The 20,729-nt window shown below is 52.3% G+C and overlaps 1 protein-coding gene across 4 annotated transcripts in view; it reads left to right on the top strand.

Moving 5' to 3' along the window:
* DLGAP4 (DLG associated protein 4) overlaps positions 1 to 20,729 on the top strand; it is a 137,305-nt gene that overhangs the window by 57,052 nt on the left and 59,524 nt on the right. For 2 of the 4 annotated variants that reach the window (XM_043478665.1, XM_043478669.1), the window contains 3 exons: positions 1,484 to 1,598; positions 4,081 to 4,131; positions 6,962 to 7,202. In XM_043478665.1, the coding sequence (XP_043334600.1) occupies positions 1,484 to 1,598; positions 4,081 to 4,131; positions 6,962 to 7,202 (407 nt within the window). Of the gene's footprint in view, positions 1 to 1,483; positions 1,599 to 4,080; positions 4,132 to 6,961; positions 7,203 to 17,082; positions 18,124 to 20,729 lie in introns of those variants that run through there. The other 2 variants (XM_043478664.1, XM_043478666.1) reach the window with 2 other exon arrangements.

The raw sequence follows: 20,729 nt of genomic DNA on the forward strand, positions 1-20,729 counted from the left end.
ACAAAAGACTTGGAAGAGTTAAAGGAAACAAGGTTAGTCCTAGTTCTTCAGTTCCTGGGGGCAACAGCCAAGGCTTCACGGAGAAGGTAGGCTGGGAGGACTGCAGCCGTGGGAAGAGAGCAGAGGAGGTGACAGGAGCACTGAGGCGGGGAGTCTCCTTAGCCAGGACAGAAGGCAGGGAATGGCCTGCAGGTGGGAATTCAGGACACCATGGGCTGTTAGGTCTCACCCTCTCTGAGCCTTTTTCCCTAGCTTTAAGTAAAGGGGGCTGAGCTGGATGATCTCTAAGATCCCTTCTAGTCCTGACCTCTTATAATTCTTAAATGATCTGCGGGCATGGAGGTGGGAGAGGTGGGCAGGACCAGGGTACAGGCCTTGAATGAGAGCGAATTGATAATAGTAGTACAGGCCTAATTCAAACCACGGTAATACAGAGAATATTGCAATAAAGTGAGTCACATGAATTTTTTTGTTTCCCAGTGCATGCAAAAGCTATGTTTACATCCTAGTCTATTAAGTGTGCCATAGCATTATGTCTTTTAAAAGGTACATACCTTAATTTTAAAACGCTTTATTACTGAAAAATGCTAAGCATCACCTGACAACTCAGGGTTGCCACAAACCTTCAATTTGTTAAAAAACAAATTCTGCAAAGCACAGTAGGGGAATTGCAATAAAAGGAGTATGCCTGTAGTAACAGTAATGGGGGCCATCTGTTAGCACTTGCTGCTCTCTGGGCTCTATGCCTGCCCAAGTGCCCTTTAATCTGCATCTCTGAAACCTCCCCACAGCCCCAGCAGACAGGCATGGTGACACCCCCACTTAAAGGTGAGGAAACAGACTTACAGGGTGACAACTTACCCAAGGTCACCCCAGGAAGAGCCTGGGTCCCAATCAAAGTTTGTCTATATCAAGAGCTGAGCTGTTGGCAGCTTGGACCTTATTTTGAAAGCAGCAGTGCAGAGGAGGCCCGTGGTCAGGTAGTTCTGAGAAAGACTGAAACACCAAGACTGTGGGGGAAAAGTGATGAGTCTTCAGGAGCCTGGAGGAGGCTACCTGGACATTGTGTCAAAACTGATGACCTTTGGGCAGCCCTGGCTGGAGGTCAAGGCTTGTGGGCCTTGACAGTCTCCTCTGTCCAGCCCCTAGAATTGCCCCAGGCCTGCAGAGGAAGGCGCTGTAGAATTGAGCTGGTGTGGAGTGCCTCTGGTTTGAAACAGTCAAAAGCGAGCTTGTGCTGCCACCTCGTGACTGCAGCGGACATGACAGGTGAAGGCCGCCTGCACCCATGAGACTCACAACGCCTCCAAAAGCTAGGAGCTCTCCCCTTGCTCATCACCCCTCATACTACCCAGGCTGGCAAGGACTTCCATTTTCCCCTCTACCACTGGATGACCTAGGCTGGTTTTCCCGCCTCTGGGCCTCAGTTTTCCAGACTGAACAAAGAGGAGACTGAGCCCCATCTGCTCTCCATCCCCTCCAGGAGTCTAGACCGCCTGGATTCCGTGGACATGTTGCTGCCCTCCAAGTGTCCGAGCTGGGAGGAGGACTACAACCCCGTCAGCGACAGCCTCAATGACTCCAGCTGCATCAGCCAGGTGAGGGCGGTGGGCAGCCAGAAGGCCGGTGGGCTGGAGAGAGCCCCGACTCCCACCCAGGAAAAGGACCAACGTCCAGGTCCAGCCTCTGCTGAGTGGTCCCTGAATGTCTGCCCTGTGCTTCTGTTCAGTCTTTGTTCCTGAAGTTGCCTGTGCGTGTCTCTTCCCCACCGACCATCTAGGGCCTGGAGAGCAGCCCCAGGGCCCGACACTGATGGCCTGAGCTGTGGGCCCAGAGGGAGGGGTTGCACTACTGCTGTCCACCCAGAAGCCCCAAGGATGTGGGACTGGAGGCCTGGCTTTGAGCCCCAGTCTTGTCACTGACCATGTAAACCCAAACACAATGTGCTCAGCACAGGGTAGCTACCTTGATGGTTGGTGCTGCCATCTTGCTGTATGACTTCCAACAAGTTGCTTCTCCACTCTGGACCTCCATGTCCCCCACCTGCTCGGTGGACAGTTGGGCTTCCAGGACCCGGCCAGTTCTGCCACTAAGAGTGGTAAGCACGCTGTGCTGTACTGTTAATTCTCTCAACCATCAGCTCCTGGATCCCTCACCACCACCCCAGAGGGTCCTTATCCATATCCCCATTTCACAGATGAGGAAACTGAGGCCCAGATAGGTAGGGTCACACAGGGAGGAGCAGGCAAAACTGGGCAGAGATGGGCTATCAGACCCAGACCTGGACCTCAGTCCCTACTGTGTTGTGCACAGTACTTTACCATTTGCAAAGAGACAGCCGGGCAAGGCTCAAGGGCTCCCTCCATAGTGTGAATGGGGGGACAAGGCCCAGAGAGGGCAGACACCTGCCAATGGTAGCACAGTGAGGCAGCAGAGACAGTCAGGTGCAGACCCAGCTCCCTCTCTAGGTAGGAACGGGCCCCAGGTCCCACTGTGTGCAGCGCCACTGCCTGGGCTAATGGACTGCTTTGAACTTTTGGACCCCAGATCCCCACCACACCATTATTCCTAGCCTGGCCAAGCTCTCCCCAGCCACCCCCCTCAGGACTGTCATTCCCAGACTCCACGGAAAGCAACCTCAGAAGCGGGGAGAGGTAGAGCCCCCCTACCCCAGCCAGGGGACCCTCTGCCCCTTTCATCCTCCAGGCCCCACCAAGTCTCACCTGAGCAGTTGTGCTGGCCTCTATGCCTGTCACCTCCAACCTATTCACGGCGGCCAGAGGGAGCTAGCAAAAGGCAGAAGTCAGATCACATCACCTGCTCCGAACCCTCCCATAGCTCCAGCCTCACCCCAGGAAAGCCAGACCCACGAGGCCTGGCCTCCCTCTCAGACGTGATCTCTGACATATTCTGTCACCGGCCCTGCTCCTGCCACACCAGCCTCCTTTTGCTCCTCACATCCCTCATTCCTGCCCCAGCCTCCCTGTGCTTGTTCCTCCCAGGAGCACTCTTCTCTCAGATCTTTGCACAGCTGGTTCCTCTCTGTGATCCAGGTCTTGGCTCAAATGTCACCTCAGAGGGACCTGCACTATCACTTCCCACCTCAGGGGGTCCCCGGGGCCCTGTTCCCTTACCTCGCTTCATTTTCTCAACAGCACTTCTCACTCTCAGGAATTGTATCTGTTTGCTTATTTACTTGGTGTCTGTCTCACCCCCTGGGAGCTCCTGGCAGACAGGGACCTTGCTGTCTTGTCCCCCACAGTGTCCCCAGGCAGGTCGCACAGAGCATGAAGGTGTTTTCTGAATGGACAGTGCCCTTCCCTGTCTGTCCCATCCTGTCTGTCCTCTCATCCCTCAGCTGTCTTGTCTGTGTCCCTCTGTTTTTCTCTGTTCTCATTCACATTTTTCTCTGATTCTCTCCAGTGTGTCTCATCTCCATGTTTCTCTCTGGGTCTGTCTGTCTGTCTCACATGCACCCTCTCCACCCCCAGCCTGGCCCTGGCACTGGAATCACACTTTTGTCCTTTGGCTACACAAAAAGGTACATGGAATCAGCCAGGCTGGGAATCCCAGCCAGTCTCTCCCACTACCCCAGCCCCAGTTCTCTTTTGGCCCAGAGTCCTCTGAACCCCAAAACCCTCACCCCGTGAAGCTTGAGTGACCTGAGCCATATATGTGGCCTCAAAATCAGAGATGTCTGATTCTGTCTGTATCTCCGAGCCTCAGTTCCTACCAGGAGAAGCTCCCCTCCCACCAGGCACTGGACTGGGTAAGCCCTGACCAGGGAAGAGAAGCATCCAGGTTCTGCCCCTAATCTATAGATCCTGGGAGGCTACCTGCCCAGCTGAGAGGCAGCAGACAGGACATCCATGGTCCCAGGAGAAACACTTAATAAACCCAGTCCCAGAAGGAGTGAGCCTCCTATCCCTGGAGGAAACCAAAACCTCCTAGTAACTCGGCCCCAGCCAGTCTGGGGAGGAGGTTAGACCAGCCCCAAGTTCTCTTGTAGCCGAGCCTGAAGACCCCACCCCAGCCCCCAGCCTCGGTCTCCCCGTAACCCTCCCCATCTCTTTCCTGCAGATTTTTGGACAGGCCTCCCTGATCCCCCAGTTGTTTGGCCACGAACAGCAGGTCAGTATGTTTGCCATTCTCTTGCCGCCCCATCCCAGAGTCCGGGGCTGGGCCTAGGCACCTCAGTGTCCTGGCCCCTAACCCGGACAAGTGCAAGCAAGCTAGCACCAGGAAAACCTCCTCCAAGGAAGATGGATTGGGGCTCCTGTTGGCACCTGGACCTTTCACTCCCTGGCCCTGTCACTTCACCTCTCTGGGCCTCAGTTTCCTCTTCTCAAAAATGGAAAAGAATGAGTTAGGTTCTATGGATGAGTCAAGAATAGCCCCAGGACATTAGGACAGCATTGTAAATCAACTCTACTTTTAAAAAAATAGTAACCCTAGGATAAGGGAAGGCATATCCTGAGATCTTCTAGCCCCTTCCTTGTCTTCTCCCCCAAAGCCTGGGAAAGGCCAGGCAAGACTGTTCTATTTGGACAGATCAGGGGCTGGGGACACTGGCCTCCACATTCCAGGCCCCAGATCCTCTGACTTATCTCTTTTCTTGGGTTCCATCAAGATCTTTAAGGATGTTAGGGTTCTGGAGTGAATGCAGAGACTTTTCAAGTTTACCAAAGTTGGTGAAGATGATGCTGGTATTGGCACTGTCTGCCTGTCCTAAGGGTGCCCCCTCCCATGCATACCCATCCTACCCCCGGAAGTGGTCCTTTCCTCCCCCCACCCCCCAGCCCCAGCCCCAAGGCCACATGGCCTACATGGTAGAACTAGGACTGACCCTACATCTCCTGATTCCAGCTGTGGATGCCTCATGCACCTCCCACCCTCATTTCAGAGTTCCTCTTGGTCACACTGATGCAGAGGGTCTTTGGGGAGCCCACAGTGGGCCAGGTGATCTCTTCCTTCCTTCAACAGCCTTGTGATAAGGATGTGATGTTTCACAGATAAAACCTCCAGGGGAGGTTCCCTACACACAGTGTGCCCTCAGTGGTACACATACCAACAGCACTAACCAGCTGGCCTCTCCCCGAGAGCTTGGGAGCATCTTAACCAACACTCACAAATCCTTGCAATCACCCCACAGAGCTGCCTGTAATAACAGGTACAGGTTATTGGGTACTGATTTTCCCCCCACCCCGACACTCTTCAAAGCATGTGATATGAATTATCTCATTTAATCTTGACCACCATCCTGTGAAATCTGGTCCCTAATTAGCCCCCATTTTACAGATGGGGAAACTGAGGCACAGAGTGGTTCAGTGACTCGCTAACATTCATATTGTGAGCAAATGATGGACCTGGCAGTGAAACTCTGGCTGTCTAGCTCCCAAGCTGGGCCATTACCATGCAATCCTGAAGCAAGACCTCATTGCCTTTTGAAAATCACAAGGGCCTCTCAGGTTTCAACTCTGGAGGATAAACACCTGTCTCTTTAATACCCCCTCCAGGTGATTTCTGGGATATGTTACATGGCCTACATGTTAATTTATCAGTGCTGTCTGATAGAACCTGGTGATAATTAGAAATGTTCTATAATCCATGCTGTCCAATAAAGGTAGCATGAGCAAGTGCAATGTGGCTAGTGTAATTAAGGAAGTGAAATTTTTAAAAATTATATTTCACTTGAACCTAAATAGCCACACACAGTTAGTTGCTACCATATCAAACAGAGCAAATTTAGACCTTCCCAAACATATACTCTAAATTGGGTAATGATTCCTCTGGCCACTTTATCTGGTGCAGGACCTGAAAAGTTCACAGGCGTTCCACTTCATTTAGAGGAGGAAACACTGGTCTAAAGGGTAGTGCTGGCCTGAGGTCGCACAGCAGGTCCAGGGCAGAGCTGGCCCCAGGCCCAGCCTCGTCTTTTCCTCCACGTGGTGCTCAGTCAACTTTTGCCCTGCCATCTAGCCCAGGTGTCTCCCAAGACCCCCACCCAGTGTCCATCTTTGGCCGACTCACTCCTCAGCTCATACTTTGTGATCCCCAGGTACCAAGATGGCCTAGACCTGGGTCAGACAGACCCTTTCAGAACTCTTGGAGGGTATATGTATGGTGAGGCCCCTCTATGCTCACAACTCCAGCTGCAGACTTGTAGGATCTTGAATGGTTTTCGCTAGAGGGACGCCTAGAAACCATCCAGATGAGGTTGAGCTAAATGTGAGATGGCAAATAGCACATATACCACCATTCTCCACACTGCCCGTGGCAGACATCACCAATTGATCCTCGCTGCCATTACCCTCATTCCAGTATTATTTTCTCTCACCAGACTATTGCATCGCTTCGTCTCTGGCCTCTGCCTCCATTCCACACCCTCTATCCAACATCCATTCTGTATCCCAGGGCTAGATTAATCTTCCTTAAATACACATTTGGAGTATTGATTCTGCTACTTCCTCACTGAGTGCACCTGGCAAATATCTTCCCCTCAGTTGCCTTCAGTTTCTTTGCTTATAAAAATGAAGGAATTGGACCATAAGATGGTAAATGTCTAGCACATCTAGTGCCACCTCCCCATTCCAACCATCAAGGCAAACATTACTAATTGAGTATAGCCTTCTTTTTGGTTGACTTCAGATGTAACCTCAAAATCTATTAGTTAATCAGTCTGAACACACAAGATATAACCTAGTTAACATCCCAGAAAGTATATTGAACAGTTTCTCCTCCATCTTAGAGACTGGAAAATTGAGGCCCAGAGAGGTGAGAGGGGCTGTCTATTTCTTAAGGGCTCCCTCTGCCCATCCTGTGCCCCGAGTGAGATGCGAGCAGGAAGGTGGGCTGAGTTGCAGCACCAGACTCCAGCTCTGCAGCTGAACCGACCACCAAGCCCCCCCATCCCTCCAGAATGGGCGGAGATGGCCCCTGATGCCTGCTTTTGCCCGGACAGGTCCGGGAGGCAGATCTGAGCGACCAGTACGAGGCGGCCTGTGAGTCGGCCTGCAGTGAAGCGGAGTCGACTGCGGCTGAGGCTCTAGACTTGCCGCTGCCCAGCTACTTCCGCTCCCGCAGCCACAGCTACTTGCGCGCCATCCAGGCGGGCTGCTCGCAGGAGGAGGACAGTGTTTCCCTGCAGTCCCTTTCCCCACCGCCCAGCACCGGCAGCCTCAGCAATAGTCGTACGCTTCCGAGTGAGTACCGAGGTGGGGGCGGGACTTGTTCGTTTGTTTTGCCAGGGGGCCCCTGAGACCGTGCCTGGTGGACTGCAGATGGAAAGGAATCCATAGTGGGCAAGCCAGGAGTGGAGCGGTGGTTAGGCAAAGAAGGAGCCCTTGGGGCTGAACTTCCCACCAGTTGGTAAACTGGAGCTCAAACGGGGCATGGGGGAGGGAGTCACAGAGAGAGATGTCAACACTGGGAGTGGGGTGGAGGGGTCTAGCTTGTGAGATACTTGGTGGCCCCGGGTCTCTAAACCCTGATTCAGAGCAGCCTTCTGCTGGCAGGCAGGGCTCACTGAAGCCCTACTTACCTGTTTGGATTAGGCAAACCTGTGGGGAGGGCGGGACCCTGCAGGGAAGAGAATGGGATTTGCATTGGGACGTCTCAAAGGGGTGAGTTTGCAGGTGTCTCTCATATTCACAATCAGGGACACCCTGTCCTTCCTGATACCTGTTCTGAGTTCTCTGATGATAACCCAGGGATGATCAGAGAAAAGGGGGACCCTCTCTCCCAGAGCAAGCCATGATATCAAGACCAAGGAAAATCATAGCACAGTTTCTGGCTTAGTAGACAGAACTCTGATCTCACTCAGGCCAGCAACTTTTCCTTCCCGAGCTTCAGTTTCCCCGTCTATAAATTGAAGCATAAACCAGACCCCAGAGAGCTCTCCTGCAGATGAAGTAAGTCTGTGCCTGGGGAGGCTTAGGAGGGTGGGGCCTTGCCTGTGGTAGGAGCTGACAAATGTAGCTGTTGTTACTGATTCTGAGTCTTGACTCAGAGCCTCCTGACAATCAAAGGCATTTGGGGTTGGATTATTGTAGAAGACACTTGTTTCAAGTGCTCAGTTGGTGTTTGATGTGAACAAATGAGCCTGAATTTCAAGGAATTCTATACACAAGAAAGCAGCTTGTTGACTGGAATGAACTTGGCTGGGGACAGAGCAAGAAACCACTTTGTTTCACTATCAAATCATGGGTGGTATCTGGGCAGGTTCCTGAGCTTTTCCTATCACTTTTAGACCTTAAGGAACAGTCTCGTTTTCAGATTTTGAGAGTCTGGCCTCATTTCAAAACACCAGGCTCATCCACTTCAGACCTCATGCACCTGGCAGCTAGGGCTTGACTGGGCTGGAAAGCCCACAGTGGGGAGCTGGGCATGGTGGTCAATGTCTCCTGGGTTCCTTGTTCACCAGTGGCCATTGCTGGTTCCTCCAGTGGGAGGGGAAGGTCGCTAATGCAGGGGTCGTCTAGCATCAGGACTTTTCTATGGGACAGACGCCACTTGCAGCTCTTTCTCTTAGGTGATGCTTTTGGAGTTTCTTCTGTCCCGAAGGCCCTCATGATGTCTCCCCTCCTGGCCTGGGCAACCCCCCTCCAGGCCACTGCTGCTTATTCCCTCTCAGCTTTTCCATCCAGTGGTCCCTCTCCTCCCCACTCAGCCTTTTTTCTTTGCCAAGGGACCTGCCCCTGCCAGGCAGGCTTCTTGGACAGACTCCTCTGAAGACAACTCCAGCCCTATTGTCTCCCCCAGCTTGACTTAACCTATATGACAGTGGGGCCTGTGCCTTGCAGAACTCTGAAAGTACAGGGTGGTCTGCTACACCCGTCCTTCCAGCTAACCCTGCCAGCCTCTCCATGTTAGGAGTCTCAAGTAGGCATGGGGTCCACATTGTTTGGCCTCCAAATCCAGGGAATCTCTCTGCCCGACTCTCCCAGACACCCTATTCCAGTCCTCTAAGAGCCTTGGGTGAAGGATCAGATTCCCCACATCACCAGGCCCAAGGGAAATTCTCCCTCTTTTTTTTTTTTTTGTGGGGGTGTGAGTACACCATGCCGCTTGCAGGATCTTCTTAGTTCTCCGACCAGGGATCAGACCCATGCCCCCTGCAGTGGAAGCACAGAGTCTTACCCACTGGACCACCAGGAAAGTCCTGTAAGGGAAGTTCTCTAAGCAGAAGGTGAGCCTGGGGAATCAAATAGCACCTCCAACAATTTTCTTCAAATAAACCCTCATTCACTAATCTCCCCCTACCTCATGCACTCATGAATGGGCTGAGGTTGGGTGATGGGCCACATGTCTCAGAACTGTTTGGAACCCTGTATTGGTCAACTATTGATACAACATTGCTGCATAACACACAACCACAAATGAGGTGTAAAAAAAAGTAACATTTATTTCTTTTGTGCTCATTTGTGGTCAGCTGGAATATGCTCCACATGTTTTTCACCCTCTTCCCGGGACCAAAGTGTCCTGGGATCAGTGGCTTTGGCAGGGCATGTTCTTCTTGTCGTGATGGCAGAAGCACAGGAGAGCAAGCCTAACTACACAGGCACATTTCAAGGTCCCTGCTTGCATAATATCTACAAAAATCCTATTGGTTGAAGGGGGTCATATGACTAAGCTCAAAGACAAGGGATGGAGAAGTACCTTCCCACCTTTGTGTAAGAAACTGATTTATATGGTAAAGTGTGAGGATTGAGGAAGGGGTGAAGAATCAGGGTTAGTAATTCAATCTACTGTGGTCCACTTTCTTGGCCACATTTATTCCTGTCCCTCTTACAGAAAATACCCTTATCTCAAAGATCCTGAAAAATCTCATTCAACCATAACATCAGGATGTCATGGTACACCTGAAATTAACACTGAAAATCAACTATCCTTCAGTAATAAATAAATATATTTTTAAGGAAGAAAAAAAGATCTCATGATCTGTGTCAAATCTGGATGCGGCTCCTCTTGATTGAGGAACCCAAAACCTAAAAAAAGAAAAAAAGGTATCTACCTCCCACCTCCCAAACAACGCGCCCCCCCCCCACACACACACACAGCATGCGTTGGTGAAATAGGGACAGGATGACTTGCAGGTCACATTCTTGTTCAGAAGGAGGGGGAAGGGGTTCAGAGACTTACTGATCCATGGCCATTGTGAAGTCCCTCTTGGCAAATGTTGGGCAGATACTCTGGGAGAGGGAATATCTCTTGATGAGGCCCAAGGTCTGCTCCCTGGGGTTGATGCCCTAAGCCATGGTTTTCTATAGCTCTCCAGAAGTCCTTCCTTTTCCATTAGCCTTTTTTGGCCATGTCTAAAGAAAGCACTGGAGAATATAGGTCTTTGGGCAGCTGACGAACTGTTGTTGTCTGCCTCCTGCCTGAAGGAAGTTGTCTTTTTACACCTTGAATGGTCTCAGTCTCTTTAGCCTAAGCGATCATAGTTTTGGCCACACACCTCCCTCAAACACTTTATGGGTTTTCTATGTATTGTATTCCACTTAACTTCCATATTGCAAAAACTACACCATTAATTTTTGAGTTAGGACAGTCTCTCTCTACTCAATTATGAGTACTTTGGGTGCTTCTTTGGGGCCATGGTCTTAAACTTTCTGGAAGCCCTTTTGAGCAGCTGAGAGCATCTACTAAATGGTACCTTATTATTTTCAAGTATTAATAAAAGATGTTGTAACCATGCTCTTGATTGGATCTGGCCCACATGTTATATCTTAACTGGCCATGACCTTGGTTTGATCTTTGTCCCCGGGCTGCATATTAATTTGAGACTGATTTACTGGCTGGAGAAGCGTTGACTGATTTATTTTCCAACTCAGCCAAGTTCTGAGCTCTCTGTATTCCCTCTAAACACTCAACACTCCCTATATCTTTTATTAACTCCACTCTTTCTTCTAAGTCCTTATCAAATTCAGCCCAGAGGCACCAGCTCTTGCTTTCAACATTTACCTGGAAACCATCTTGCCCAGATCCATTGGTTCTCTTCAAGTTACTATAGATGGAGCTTTAGCAAGCATTTTGTCTCTGCATAGTGTGAGGTCACATTTTTTCAAGCCTCCAGTGACAGTTCACTGTGTACCACTTGGTCCTGAAGACAGTGCTGCATATTTTTATTTTTATTGCTCATACACCCCACTCTTGGTATCAATTTCTGTATATATCAACTATTATCACAATAATGCCATGGAACAAGCAAGCACATCTAATTTCAGCGGCACCCAATAATACACATTTGTTCTCATTCATGAGCTTTCGAGTCACCTGGTTTTGCTCCACATGTCCTATATCCTTCTCCTCCTGGGACGAAAGTGCGCTCCTGGAATCAGTGCCCAAGCCATGCCATGTGCTTTTCACGGAGGTGCAGAAGTATAAGAGGGCTAAGCCCACTGTACAAGCACATTTCAAGTCTCCTGTGAACATCTGGTTGGTCAAAGCAAGTCACGTGAGCCCAAAGCCAAGGTCCAGGGAAATACACTCAACCTTTTGTGGGAGAAACTGCAGTTATGTAGCAAAGGGCGTGAACATAGGGAAGGGTTGAGGATTGAGGCCAAAAATTCAATCACAGCCCCTTCTGCACCTCCCATATGAATGATCCAGCATTTCTGGCTCTAAATGTAGGAAAGGTGGGGGTGGGGGAGGTGGGAGGGCTCCAATTATTCTCAGTTTGGGGACTTAAGCCCAAATCAAGATACTCAGGAAAGTATGAGAGGACTTCCCTGTGGCCCAGTGGCTAAGACTCTGCGCTCCCTATGCAGAGGGCCTGGGTTCAATCCCTGGTCCGGGAACTAGATCCCACCTGCCAAAACTAAAGATCCGGTGTTCTGCAACTAATATCCAGCACAGTCAAATTAATTAATTAAATTAATGTATTTTTAAATTAAAAAGTATTGGTAGCAACATCTGACACCTTACCCAGACATGTGTGCACATATATACCTATTTGTGGACATATGTAAGATTCTAAACCCTTAGACTTCTAAGAAAACATATAAAAGCATATGCACATTGGTGTTCTCACATGTATGCACACATATACACCTAATTGCTACATACAGTTGCACATGCTCTCACATATGTGTGTGTCTTCTTCAAGGCTCATGCCACCTCCACACCAGTGAGGAAATTGTGCCCCTACCAGATTGGAGCCACCAAAAACATCTCCCCCCTCCCCACCACTCTGTTTCCCCATTCAGCCCTCCATCCAGGTCTCCATAGTGACCACTACATTCTTGCTTCTCTCTACTCCAACCTCTGACTCCCTCATGCTCAGCAGGTAAACTCACCTGTCTTCCAGGGAAAACCAAAGTCACCAGATTTTCAGACCTCTGCCCAGAGCTGCAATTGTTTCCTGAGATACCTTAGTGCTGGGTTAGGAAAGACACTTAACTGTCATCTGTTGCAATATTATCACATCACACAATTTTTATTAGGCTTAGATCCTGTGCTGCCATCTGCCACAAACATGTCATAATAAATATATAATTCAATTATGTCTATGTTGTGAACAGCACCCTCTCGTATATGTGGCATCCTTAATCTGTGTACAACCTGTATCACCGTACGTGGCAGTCTTGCCTTCCATCACCTCCCTCCTTACAGACACACCCTAACATGCACAGGCACACCCTCCCTCAGCCACTGTCTCCCTGCAGGGTTCTTCTGCTCAGAAGGCTGCCCCCTGTCCTCAGCATATGTCTCTAAGAAGTGAGCCCAACAAGGGCTCTTCTGAGTCCCCAAGTTGCTAAGGGGCGTGAAAGCTCTTTGTCACTGTCACATGGGCATATATGCTCTCAGGCCATTGGCCAGCGAGTGGGAGATGTGGGGGGCAATTATTGAGACAGTGAGAGCCTGGCCGGGGCAGACCCCTCCCCAGTGGCCTTGGGCAAGGCATGGAGCTTCCCACCCACCCACCCACCCGCTAGGAGCTGGCCAGCTTCCCAGCTGCCAGCGCTGCCTCCTCAGACACCCCCTCTCTCCCTCCCCCTTTCTGACCCAGATTCCACATTCCGGAAATAGCTCTGGCAGGTGACTGGCAGGCAGGCGGGGGTCAGCCCCTACTGGGATGGTGGGGGAAGCAGCACATACACATTTAGGTACATACACATGCCCCTCCCCAGCCACAGGACCTGCCAGGAAGGCCCCTGGGTACCCCTCAGTCTGCCCCATCCTCCCTCCTCTTTCTCCACTTCTGAGAAAGAAAAGAACAGAGAATGCCCGCCCTCCCCCTCCTCCCATCTCTGACTCTGCCCACCTCCTTTCCTCTCCACCCTCCCTCCATCCCTTTCTCCCAGCTTCCCCTCCCCACCATCATCTTAGCCTTCTGTCTCCTTCAGCCCTATTTCTCCCCACCACCCTCTCTCCCGTTTTTCTCTCCATTTCTGGCCTTTCTCCCTCCCCAGCCTGTCTCTCTCCCACTCCCTCTGAATCACAAGAGAGGCTGTGACATCACTAAGGAGCTGCAATGGTGGTGGGCTGTGGGGTGATACCCACCCCTGCCCTGCGCCAGCTGCATTCTCTGCACGGGCACGTGGGTACACGTGTGTACATGCACAGAGGTCCACACACCTGGGGTCACTCTCTGGTGGTGCTTGAGGCTCTAGGGTGAGCTGGAATAGGTTGCTGGCCTGGGAAACACCCTGGATCTTTTTGGATCTAGTTTCTGCTCTGCTAAGTCACTCTGGGTGGATCCTGGCCCCTTCTTGTGCCCCAGATTCTCCATCTATGTTGTGAGGCTTGGGTTTGGAGACCCCCAAACACCTCCTATCTGAGTCACAGAAAGCTCTGTCCTCCTTTCTTTGTTCCCTCTCCCCTCCCCCAGAACTCCCCCAGTTTCTTCTCTGATTCATTCTCTTCTGCACAGACACAGGAAGGAAGGCTGACAAAATTCCAGTAAGCAGCCAACCTTCCAGGTGGCCTCATTCCCCGAGCCCTGTCCCAGGCCTGACCCTCCACAGTCTCTGATTATCACGCTACAGGCTCCTGTCAGGTTGGACACTCCAGTTTCCAGAGCATCAGGGCTGAGAGGAACCTCAAACACCATCATGTCCAGCGATGCAAATAGGCTTCAACTCAGGTGTCATTCCTGATCCCTGGAGCTCAAGACTGACAGTGAGTTAAGCAGAGAAGTGTGGCACCATCGATTAGTGATGTCTGTTTTGGCCAAGAGAGTTTCACTTATCTGACATTCCTGATTTAGCCCAGTTAATCATGCACATGCACACGCACATACACACACATGTGCACACATACACACATACATGTTGACATATTTTATAAAGAAACTGTAGCCTAGAAGAGGTGAGTGTTAAGTCAGGGTAACCCAGTTAGTAGGTCAAGGAGCTCTTCCCCGCCTGGTCAGCCTGACTTGAGTTCCCCACTATTCTGTGGATGTTGAGGGGTGCGCATCCAAGGTTCTGGTAAAGAGCTGCAGTGTGGTCACAGGAGTTTCAAGGAGACTCATCTGACAACACAGGCAGGATGGATTGGAGGCTGTGCTCTCGCCCAGGCAAGGCCCAGGGAGCTTGGGCAGGGAACATAGAGTCAGAGAATAATGCGAGTGTCCAAGAGACCTTCCGAGAGTGAGTGATGAGGAGCCAGAATTCCTGCCCCCTGAACGAGGGCCCTCCCCACAGAGGGCGGAATGCGGGCTTCCTCCCTGGCCCCACCCAGCCTGGGACCAGGAAGTCCCTGGTTAACTGAGTCACTCTCCAAAGTCCCACTTTTGGCAGACCGGTAGAACCTTCTCAGGGAAACAGTGATTGGGCTCAAGGACTGGTGGGCAGGCTGGAAACCCCAGATTTCTGAATGAGACAAAAACATCCCTTACTCCCTCAAGGGCAGAGAGGTCAGGCCAAAGGAGGAGAGACTAAGGTGCTTACATTGAACCGTGGAGGCCCTCCACGAGGTTCCTCCCTCCATGAGGGACAGGAGCCTTGCCATGGGACATCCCTTTCATTGATTAGAGTTTACTGATTACCTTCCACCAGCGAAGTGGTGGTGCAGGACCAGGGACACCTCAGTGAACAAAATGGAAACCCTGGCCTTCATAGAGAGTACACTCTTGTGGGGCGCAGATGGGCAGGTTGGAGGACAGACAAAGCAGTCAGTATAAATAATGCAAATAAGTATATGGGTTTTTAAAAAATATTTATTTATTTATTTAGGCTGTGTCAGGTTGTAGCCTTCGTTGTGGCACGATCTTTTTGTGGTTGTGTCGCGCTGCACATCGTGGGCTTAGTTGTCCTGCTATGTAGGATCTTAGCTCCCCAACCAGGGATTGAACCCACATCCCCTGCGTTGGAAGGCAGATTCTTAACCCCTGGACTACCAGGGATGTCCCCTAAGTATATGGCTTATTGGAAAGTAGTGTAGGGCAAGGAGTACTGGGAGTGCCAGTGGGGGTGGGGGGGTATATTGCAGCATAAATAGGGTACCAGGGTAGACCTCATTGAGAAACATGTTTGAGCAAACTCTTGAAGGAAGTGAGGGAAGAAGTAGTGGTGGGGAGGTACTCCAGGCTGGGAGAAGAGTGGTACAAATGCCCTGAGGCAGGAGGGCTCAGTAGCTGATGGAGGCAAAACAGGGCTGCGTATGGTTGGCACACAGCAAGACAGTCAGGCTGTGCTTCGGGGCTTCCTGAATTTTCCCACGTAGTCAATCTAAAGACTAAGTGAATGGTATAGGTGTAGCCCAGTGACTGTGAGAAGGGCAGAGTAAGCTAGTATTTTCAAAGTGCCTCGTGCAGTGGCTGGCATCAAAATGGTAGTGCCTGGCATCAATGTTAAAAACAAACAGTTGCTTTTAATATTTTTGTTGTTGCTGTTTAGTCACTCAGTCATGTCTGACTCTTGTGCCCCTATGGCTGTAGCCCGCAAGGTTCCTCTGTCCATGGGATTTCCCAGACAAGAATCCTGGAGTGGGCTGCCATTTCTTTCTCCAGGGGATCTTCCCAGCCCAGGGATCCAACCCGCATCTCCTGCATTGCAGGCAGATTCTTTAGCACCAAGCCACCCGGGGAAGCCCGCTGTTATCCTTATAACTTTATGCAAAAGTCACAACAGTGGTATTGGAAAGACTGTATCATCTTCAGTAAATTTTCCTCCATTTTACATTTGGAAAACAGAGGCACAGAGAAGGGCAGGGGCTTGTCTAGGTCACTTAGGAAGGCAGGTGGGGGGCAGAAACTGGATATGCAGGTGGTAGACCTACTGTAGGTGCAGCCCAGAGGGACAAGGCCCGGAGCAAGGGCCAGGACTGTGAGTAGGCGGACTCGCAGGGGCGAGGCCGGGACTCCATGAGGTGGGGAAGCTCCATGAGTCGTAAAGAGACTAACTTAGGAATTTACACAGCTCCTACTGCACTTGGCCCTCCAAGGTATCGTGGATGTAATGGTTTTATTTTACTAAAGAGGAAACTAAGGTTCAGTAGGTTGAATGAGCATCTTGTCCAAGGTCACACGGCCCTCCAGAGGCTGAGCAGGGATTAGAACCCAACCTGGAAGACCCCAGATGAGCACAGCAAAACCCAGGTGGGGACACTAGAAACCCTTAGGACGTAGAGTCCAAAGTATTGGGAGGCTAATTTGACCACACACAGGTGAGACGACCTGCTTGTGCGGAGCCTCTGTTTCCCCTGGGGAATATCCAGGTGTAGCCACGATAAACTGGTACAGACTCCCCGGGCCCCTCGCTAGTCAGGGAGCCTGCGTCTCGTTCCAGCTGGAACCGGTTTGGTGGGGACGGCTGGAGGGGCGGAGTCCCGGGTGCTCAGGCACGCGCGGGCTGACGTGGGCGCGCGCTCCCTCGCGGGGTCGGGCAGCCTGGGCGTGGGCTGGACTGAGCGCCTCGCGCGCTTGCGCACCCGCCCCGCCGGGCGCGCGCGACGGGCCACGTGCCGAGAGGGCCGCGCGCGCCCCCGCCCGCCCCGGGAGTCCCGAGAGACGCGCGCGCGCCTCTGACGCGGGGGGCGGGGCGGGGCGGGGCCGGCGCGGGGCTTTAACCCAGAGGCCCCGCCCCTCGGGCGTACAAAACCGGAGCCTCGGGCCGGGCCGCGTGAGGGAGGAGGGTGAGTGCCCGCCGCTGGCCGCAGCTGCCGCCAGCCCGTCCGTCACTTCATCGGTCTGTCCGGTCCACGTCGTCGCCGCCGCCGCCTCCTCAGCCCGGACGCCTGGGGCCCGCCCAGCGCCGCTCAGAGCAGCCGCGGCCCCGCGAGGAGACGGGCGCCGCCCCCGCCCGGCCCTGCCCCCGCCCTCCTCCCAGTCTGTCCGTCCGTCCGTCCTCCCGCCCGCTCGCGCTTCCGTCCTTCTGTCCAGCCACCGACCCTGGGGCCCATCTCCCCGCTCCGCCCGCTTTGTCTCTCCCTGGCTCGCTGTCTCTTTGTCTCTGCCCTCGCGCTGCCTCCCAGCCCCTCCCTCGCTCCCCGATCTCGGGTCCCCCTCAAAGCGCTCGTCTCATCCCTCAGAGTCTCCCTCTCGGAGCGCCCCTGTTCTTCGGGATTCCCTCTCTGAGCGCCCTCTCATCTTGTGGGGAGGGGGCTTTCTTTCAGAACACCTTCCACGCTCCGCTCACATCCCTTGCGGATCCTCCCATCTGTCCCCCACACCCCGGGGGTCTTGCCTCCTCTTAGCCCTCCTTTCTGCAGGCTTTTGCCTCTTTTGGTGCCCCCTCTATACGCTGGGACCTCTGTGATCCCTTGGGGTCTCTCCTTGGGACCCCCGAAGCTCCCCAGCTCCCTGACTTCCGTACCCCCTCCCTGCCTTTCCTTGGTTTGTCCCCCAGTCGTTGTTCTCTGTCGGGACTCCGCGCCCCCCAGCCCCCTGAGTCGGGGTCCCCTGCTTTGCTCTCCCTGCCTCTCCCTGTCCTCACATCTGTCTTGCTGGTGTCACCGCTCGATGTCTCTTGCGCTGCAGACCCCTTTTTGAGGCTTCTCCTCTGCCGGGGGCTCTTGCCCCGCACCCCCTCCCCCCCACCCCCCGCTTTCCCTGCCGCAGCCCCCTGTCCCCCCTTCTCCCCGCTCCTGCTCCCCCTCTCCCCTGTTCTGTCTTTGCCGGTCTCTGGGTCTCTGACCCCCATCCGGCCCTCATGGCTTTCTGTCTGGAGCTCTTGAAGCAATGTGAGTGGTGGGGTGTCCGGGTCGGGCCGGAGTCCGCCCGCAGGCTGGCCGCGGCCGAGGCTCCATGGGGTTGGCGCTGGGGCGAGGGCTGGCGCTGGGGACTCCCCACCAAGAGGGCAAGGGGGGAGGGGCCAGGCTGTCTGGCAGAGGTGGGAGTGGGGGGCCTTCCTGCTCTGAGGCTTCTGCTTTAGTTGCTTGTGTGTGTGTGTGTGTGTGTGTGGACCGTGCCACGGGCTGGGCATCCCTGCCCGCTTGGCCCTGCATGGCCTGGCATTTTGTGATCGCTTGTGGGCAGGCCTGGGCTATTTTGGAGCCAGCAGGATGTGATATCACTTGGGCGTTTATTTAGACCGGACTGGGGGTGGGGGCTGCGTTCTTGCCAACTTGAGTAATCAAATTTTGCAGGGGGGTGCGGCCTCCTAGGCAGCTGGGCTGTGAGGTTTGGGGCCAGAACTTGCAAGCCACCAGACTGGACAGGTGATCCAGGGTTTGTGCTGCCTTGGTCTTGCTGAGAAGGTTGGTCAGGGTGAGGGGAGAAAGGAGTTGTTCTTTACCTGACCAACCTTGAAGTTTGGGCATGGTGGTCTTAAGACCTCTGGGGCCATGGGTCTGCCAGCCTCAAACCTTGTGACCTTGAATGAGACCCTCAGCCTTTCCCAGTCTCAGTTTCTCCATTTGTAAAAAGGGGATAGTTGTGTCAATCGCACAGGGTTGCCCTGAAGATCAAATGAAATATCTGTAAAGACACTTTGGGAACTGCCAGCCTAGCTCTAACCCGAGCCCCACAGAGGGGAAGCAGCTAGTTCATGGGCACACAGGCTCATTCATGGCAGAGTTGGGACAGGAATCTGGGCCTGGGACGCCTCGGTCCAGAGTTCTTTACCTCAAACTCCATTGCTGCCTGTTATTCAGAAATACACCTGCCCTGCCAATAGGGCAGGGAGCCGGCTGTCCCCTTTTATGCCCCGATTCCCAGTTGTTCTTTTTCAGTTTGTAAAGGTAGGTGGGTGTGCCCAGCGGGATGTCTGTTCTGGGAGACAGTCGGGTTTTCCGTGTTCCATCCCATTGTTGTTTAAGGGTGGTCCTGCTTGTCCAGTCGCACTGGGGAATAAAGTCAGTCAGTTTGTGGTTGTGAGCCCCACCTGCTTTGCTGGCTTCCCGTAGAGCAGGGGAACAAAGGCCCCGGCTGAGAGATGCTCTGCAGACAGCTGGGGTCCGCTGTCAGGGAGCCTCAGATGTCCCGGAACTTTGGAGCAGATCATCAGATCAGCTATGATAGCTCCCTCGTCTTACAGACAAGGTCCAGAAAGCACAGAGGGTTCAGCCAGGACTCCTGTATCCTCTTCTGTAGCACTGCCAGACCAGTCACAGTCAGGCGGGTGTCACTTGCTCACTGGTGTATAATGACAATTTCCAACACCCATCGACCTGTTATTGTGGGCCCCAAGCTTGACACATTACACAGATTTCTTGCAGTGGGGAGGAGAAAGGGCTTGGTTTCTGGTCTAGAAGTGGGAGGATCAGGGTGTGGTCCCCACATCACACCGTCTCCAGGAGGCTGCTTTTTCCTGGGTTTCAGCTTCCATATCTGCAACATGGGAATGATCTTCCTTGTCCTCAGACTGATTCTGAAATCATGGAATCCCTAAAGAAATTCTGGGAGGCAGACTGCCAAGGTTCTATTCTCGGCTCTGATGCCGTGTGACTTCAGACAAGTGTCTTCCTCTATCTGTATTTTTCCTTCAAAAAAATGAGGAAGTTGGATGTTGTGGTCTTGGAGGTGCTTTCAGCTCTGACATTTGAGGATTTTTTTTAACACCTGTGTTTTTGTTTTTTTAAAATTATGAGTGACATTTGAGGATATTGAGGTAACTGAAAGGCCACCTATTTGTACCTGCATCTCGTCTTACCTGTAAAAGTGTGTATGATCACAAAATAGCAGAACATATTGAGTGCTGCCAGGTGTGTGCTGCTGATATACTGTGAGGTTTCATCAGAGAGAGACCTTGTCTGGGCAAAGGGATCAGAGGCACTTCCAGAAGGAGGCAGTGCTTGAGCTGGGCCCCTGTACCCGACATGTTCTGCCTCTTATAGGAACTGTTCCAGACGAAAGAAAGAGTGTGGGGTTTTGAGTCGAAAATGCCTAGTTTTAATTGTTCTCCACTCACTGCAGGTGTAATCTTGGTCTAGTTACTTTCTTTCAACTTCGGCTTCTTCATCTGGACTCAAGGTAATCATATTTACACTGTAGGGTCATGGTGAGGATTAAGGGAGATTCTATGTTTAAAAATACCTAGTACACAGTAGGTGACTTCCCAGGTAGCCCAGTGGTAAAGAACCCGCCTGCCAGTGCAGGAGATATGATATGGGTTCAATTCCTGGGTCAGGAAGATCCCCTGGAGAAGGAAAGGGAACCCACTCCAGTCTTATTGCCTGGAAAATCCCATGGACAGAGGAGCCTGGTGGGCTGCAGTCTATGGGGTCACAATGAGTCGTTCACGATTTAGCAACTGCGCATGTGTGCAATACATGGTAGGCATTTAATAAATGGGAGCCTTCACCTCCAAGTAATATCTGGATCCCTTTTTTCTTTGTGGGAACAAGAC

The sequence above is a fragment of the Cervus canadensis genome, chromosome 10 (genome assembly GCF_019320065.1).
Source record: "Cervus canadensis isolate Bull #8, Minnesota chromosome 10, ASM1932006v1, whole genome shotgun sequence".
Classification (NCBI taxonomy): Eukaryota; Metazoa; Chordata; class Mammalia; order Artiodactyla; family Cervidae; genus Cervus; species Cervus canadensis.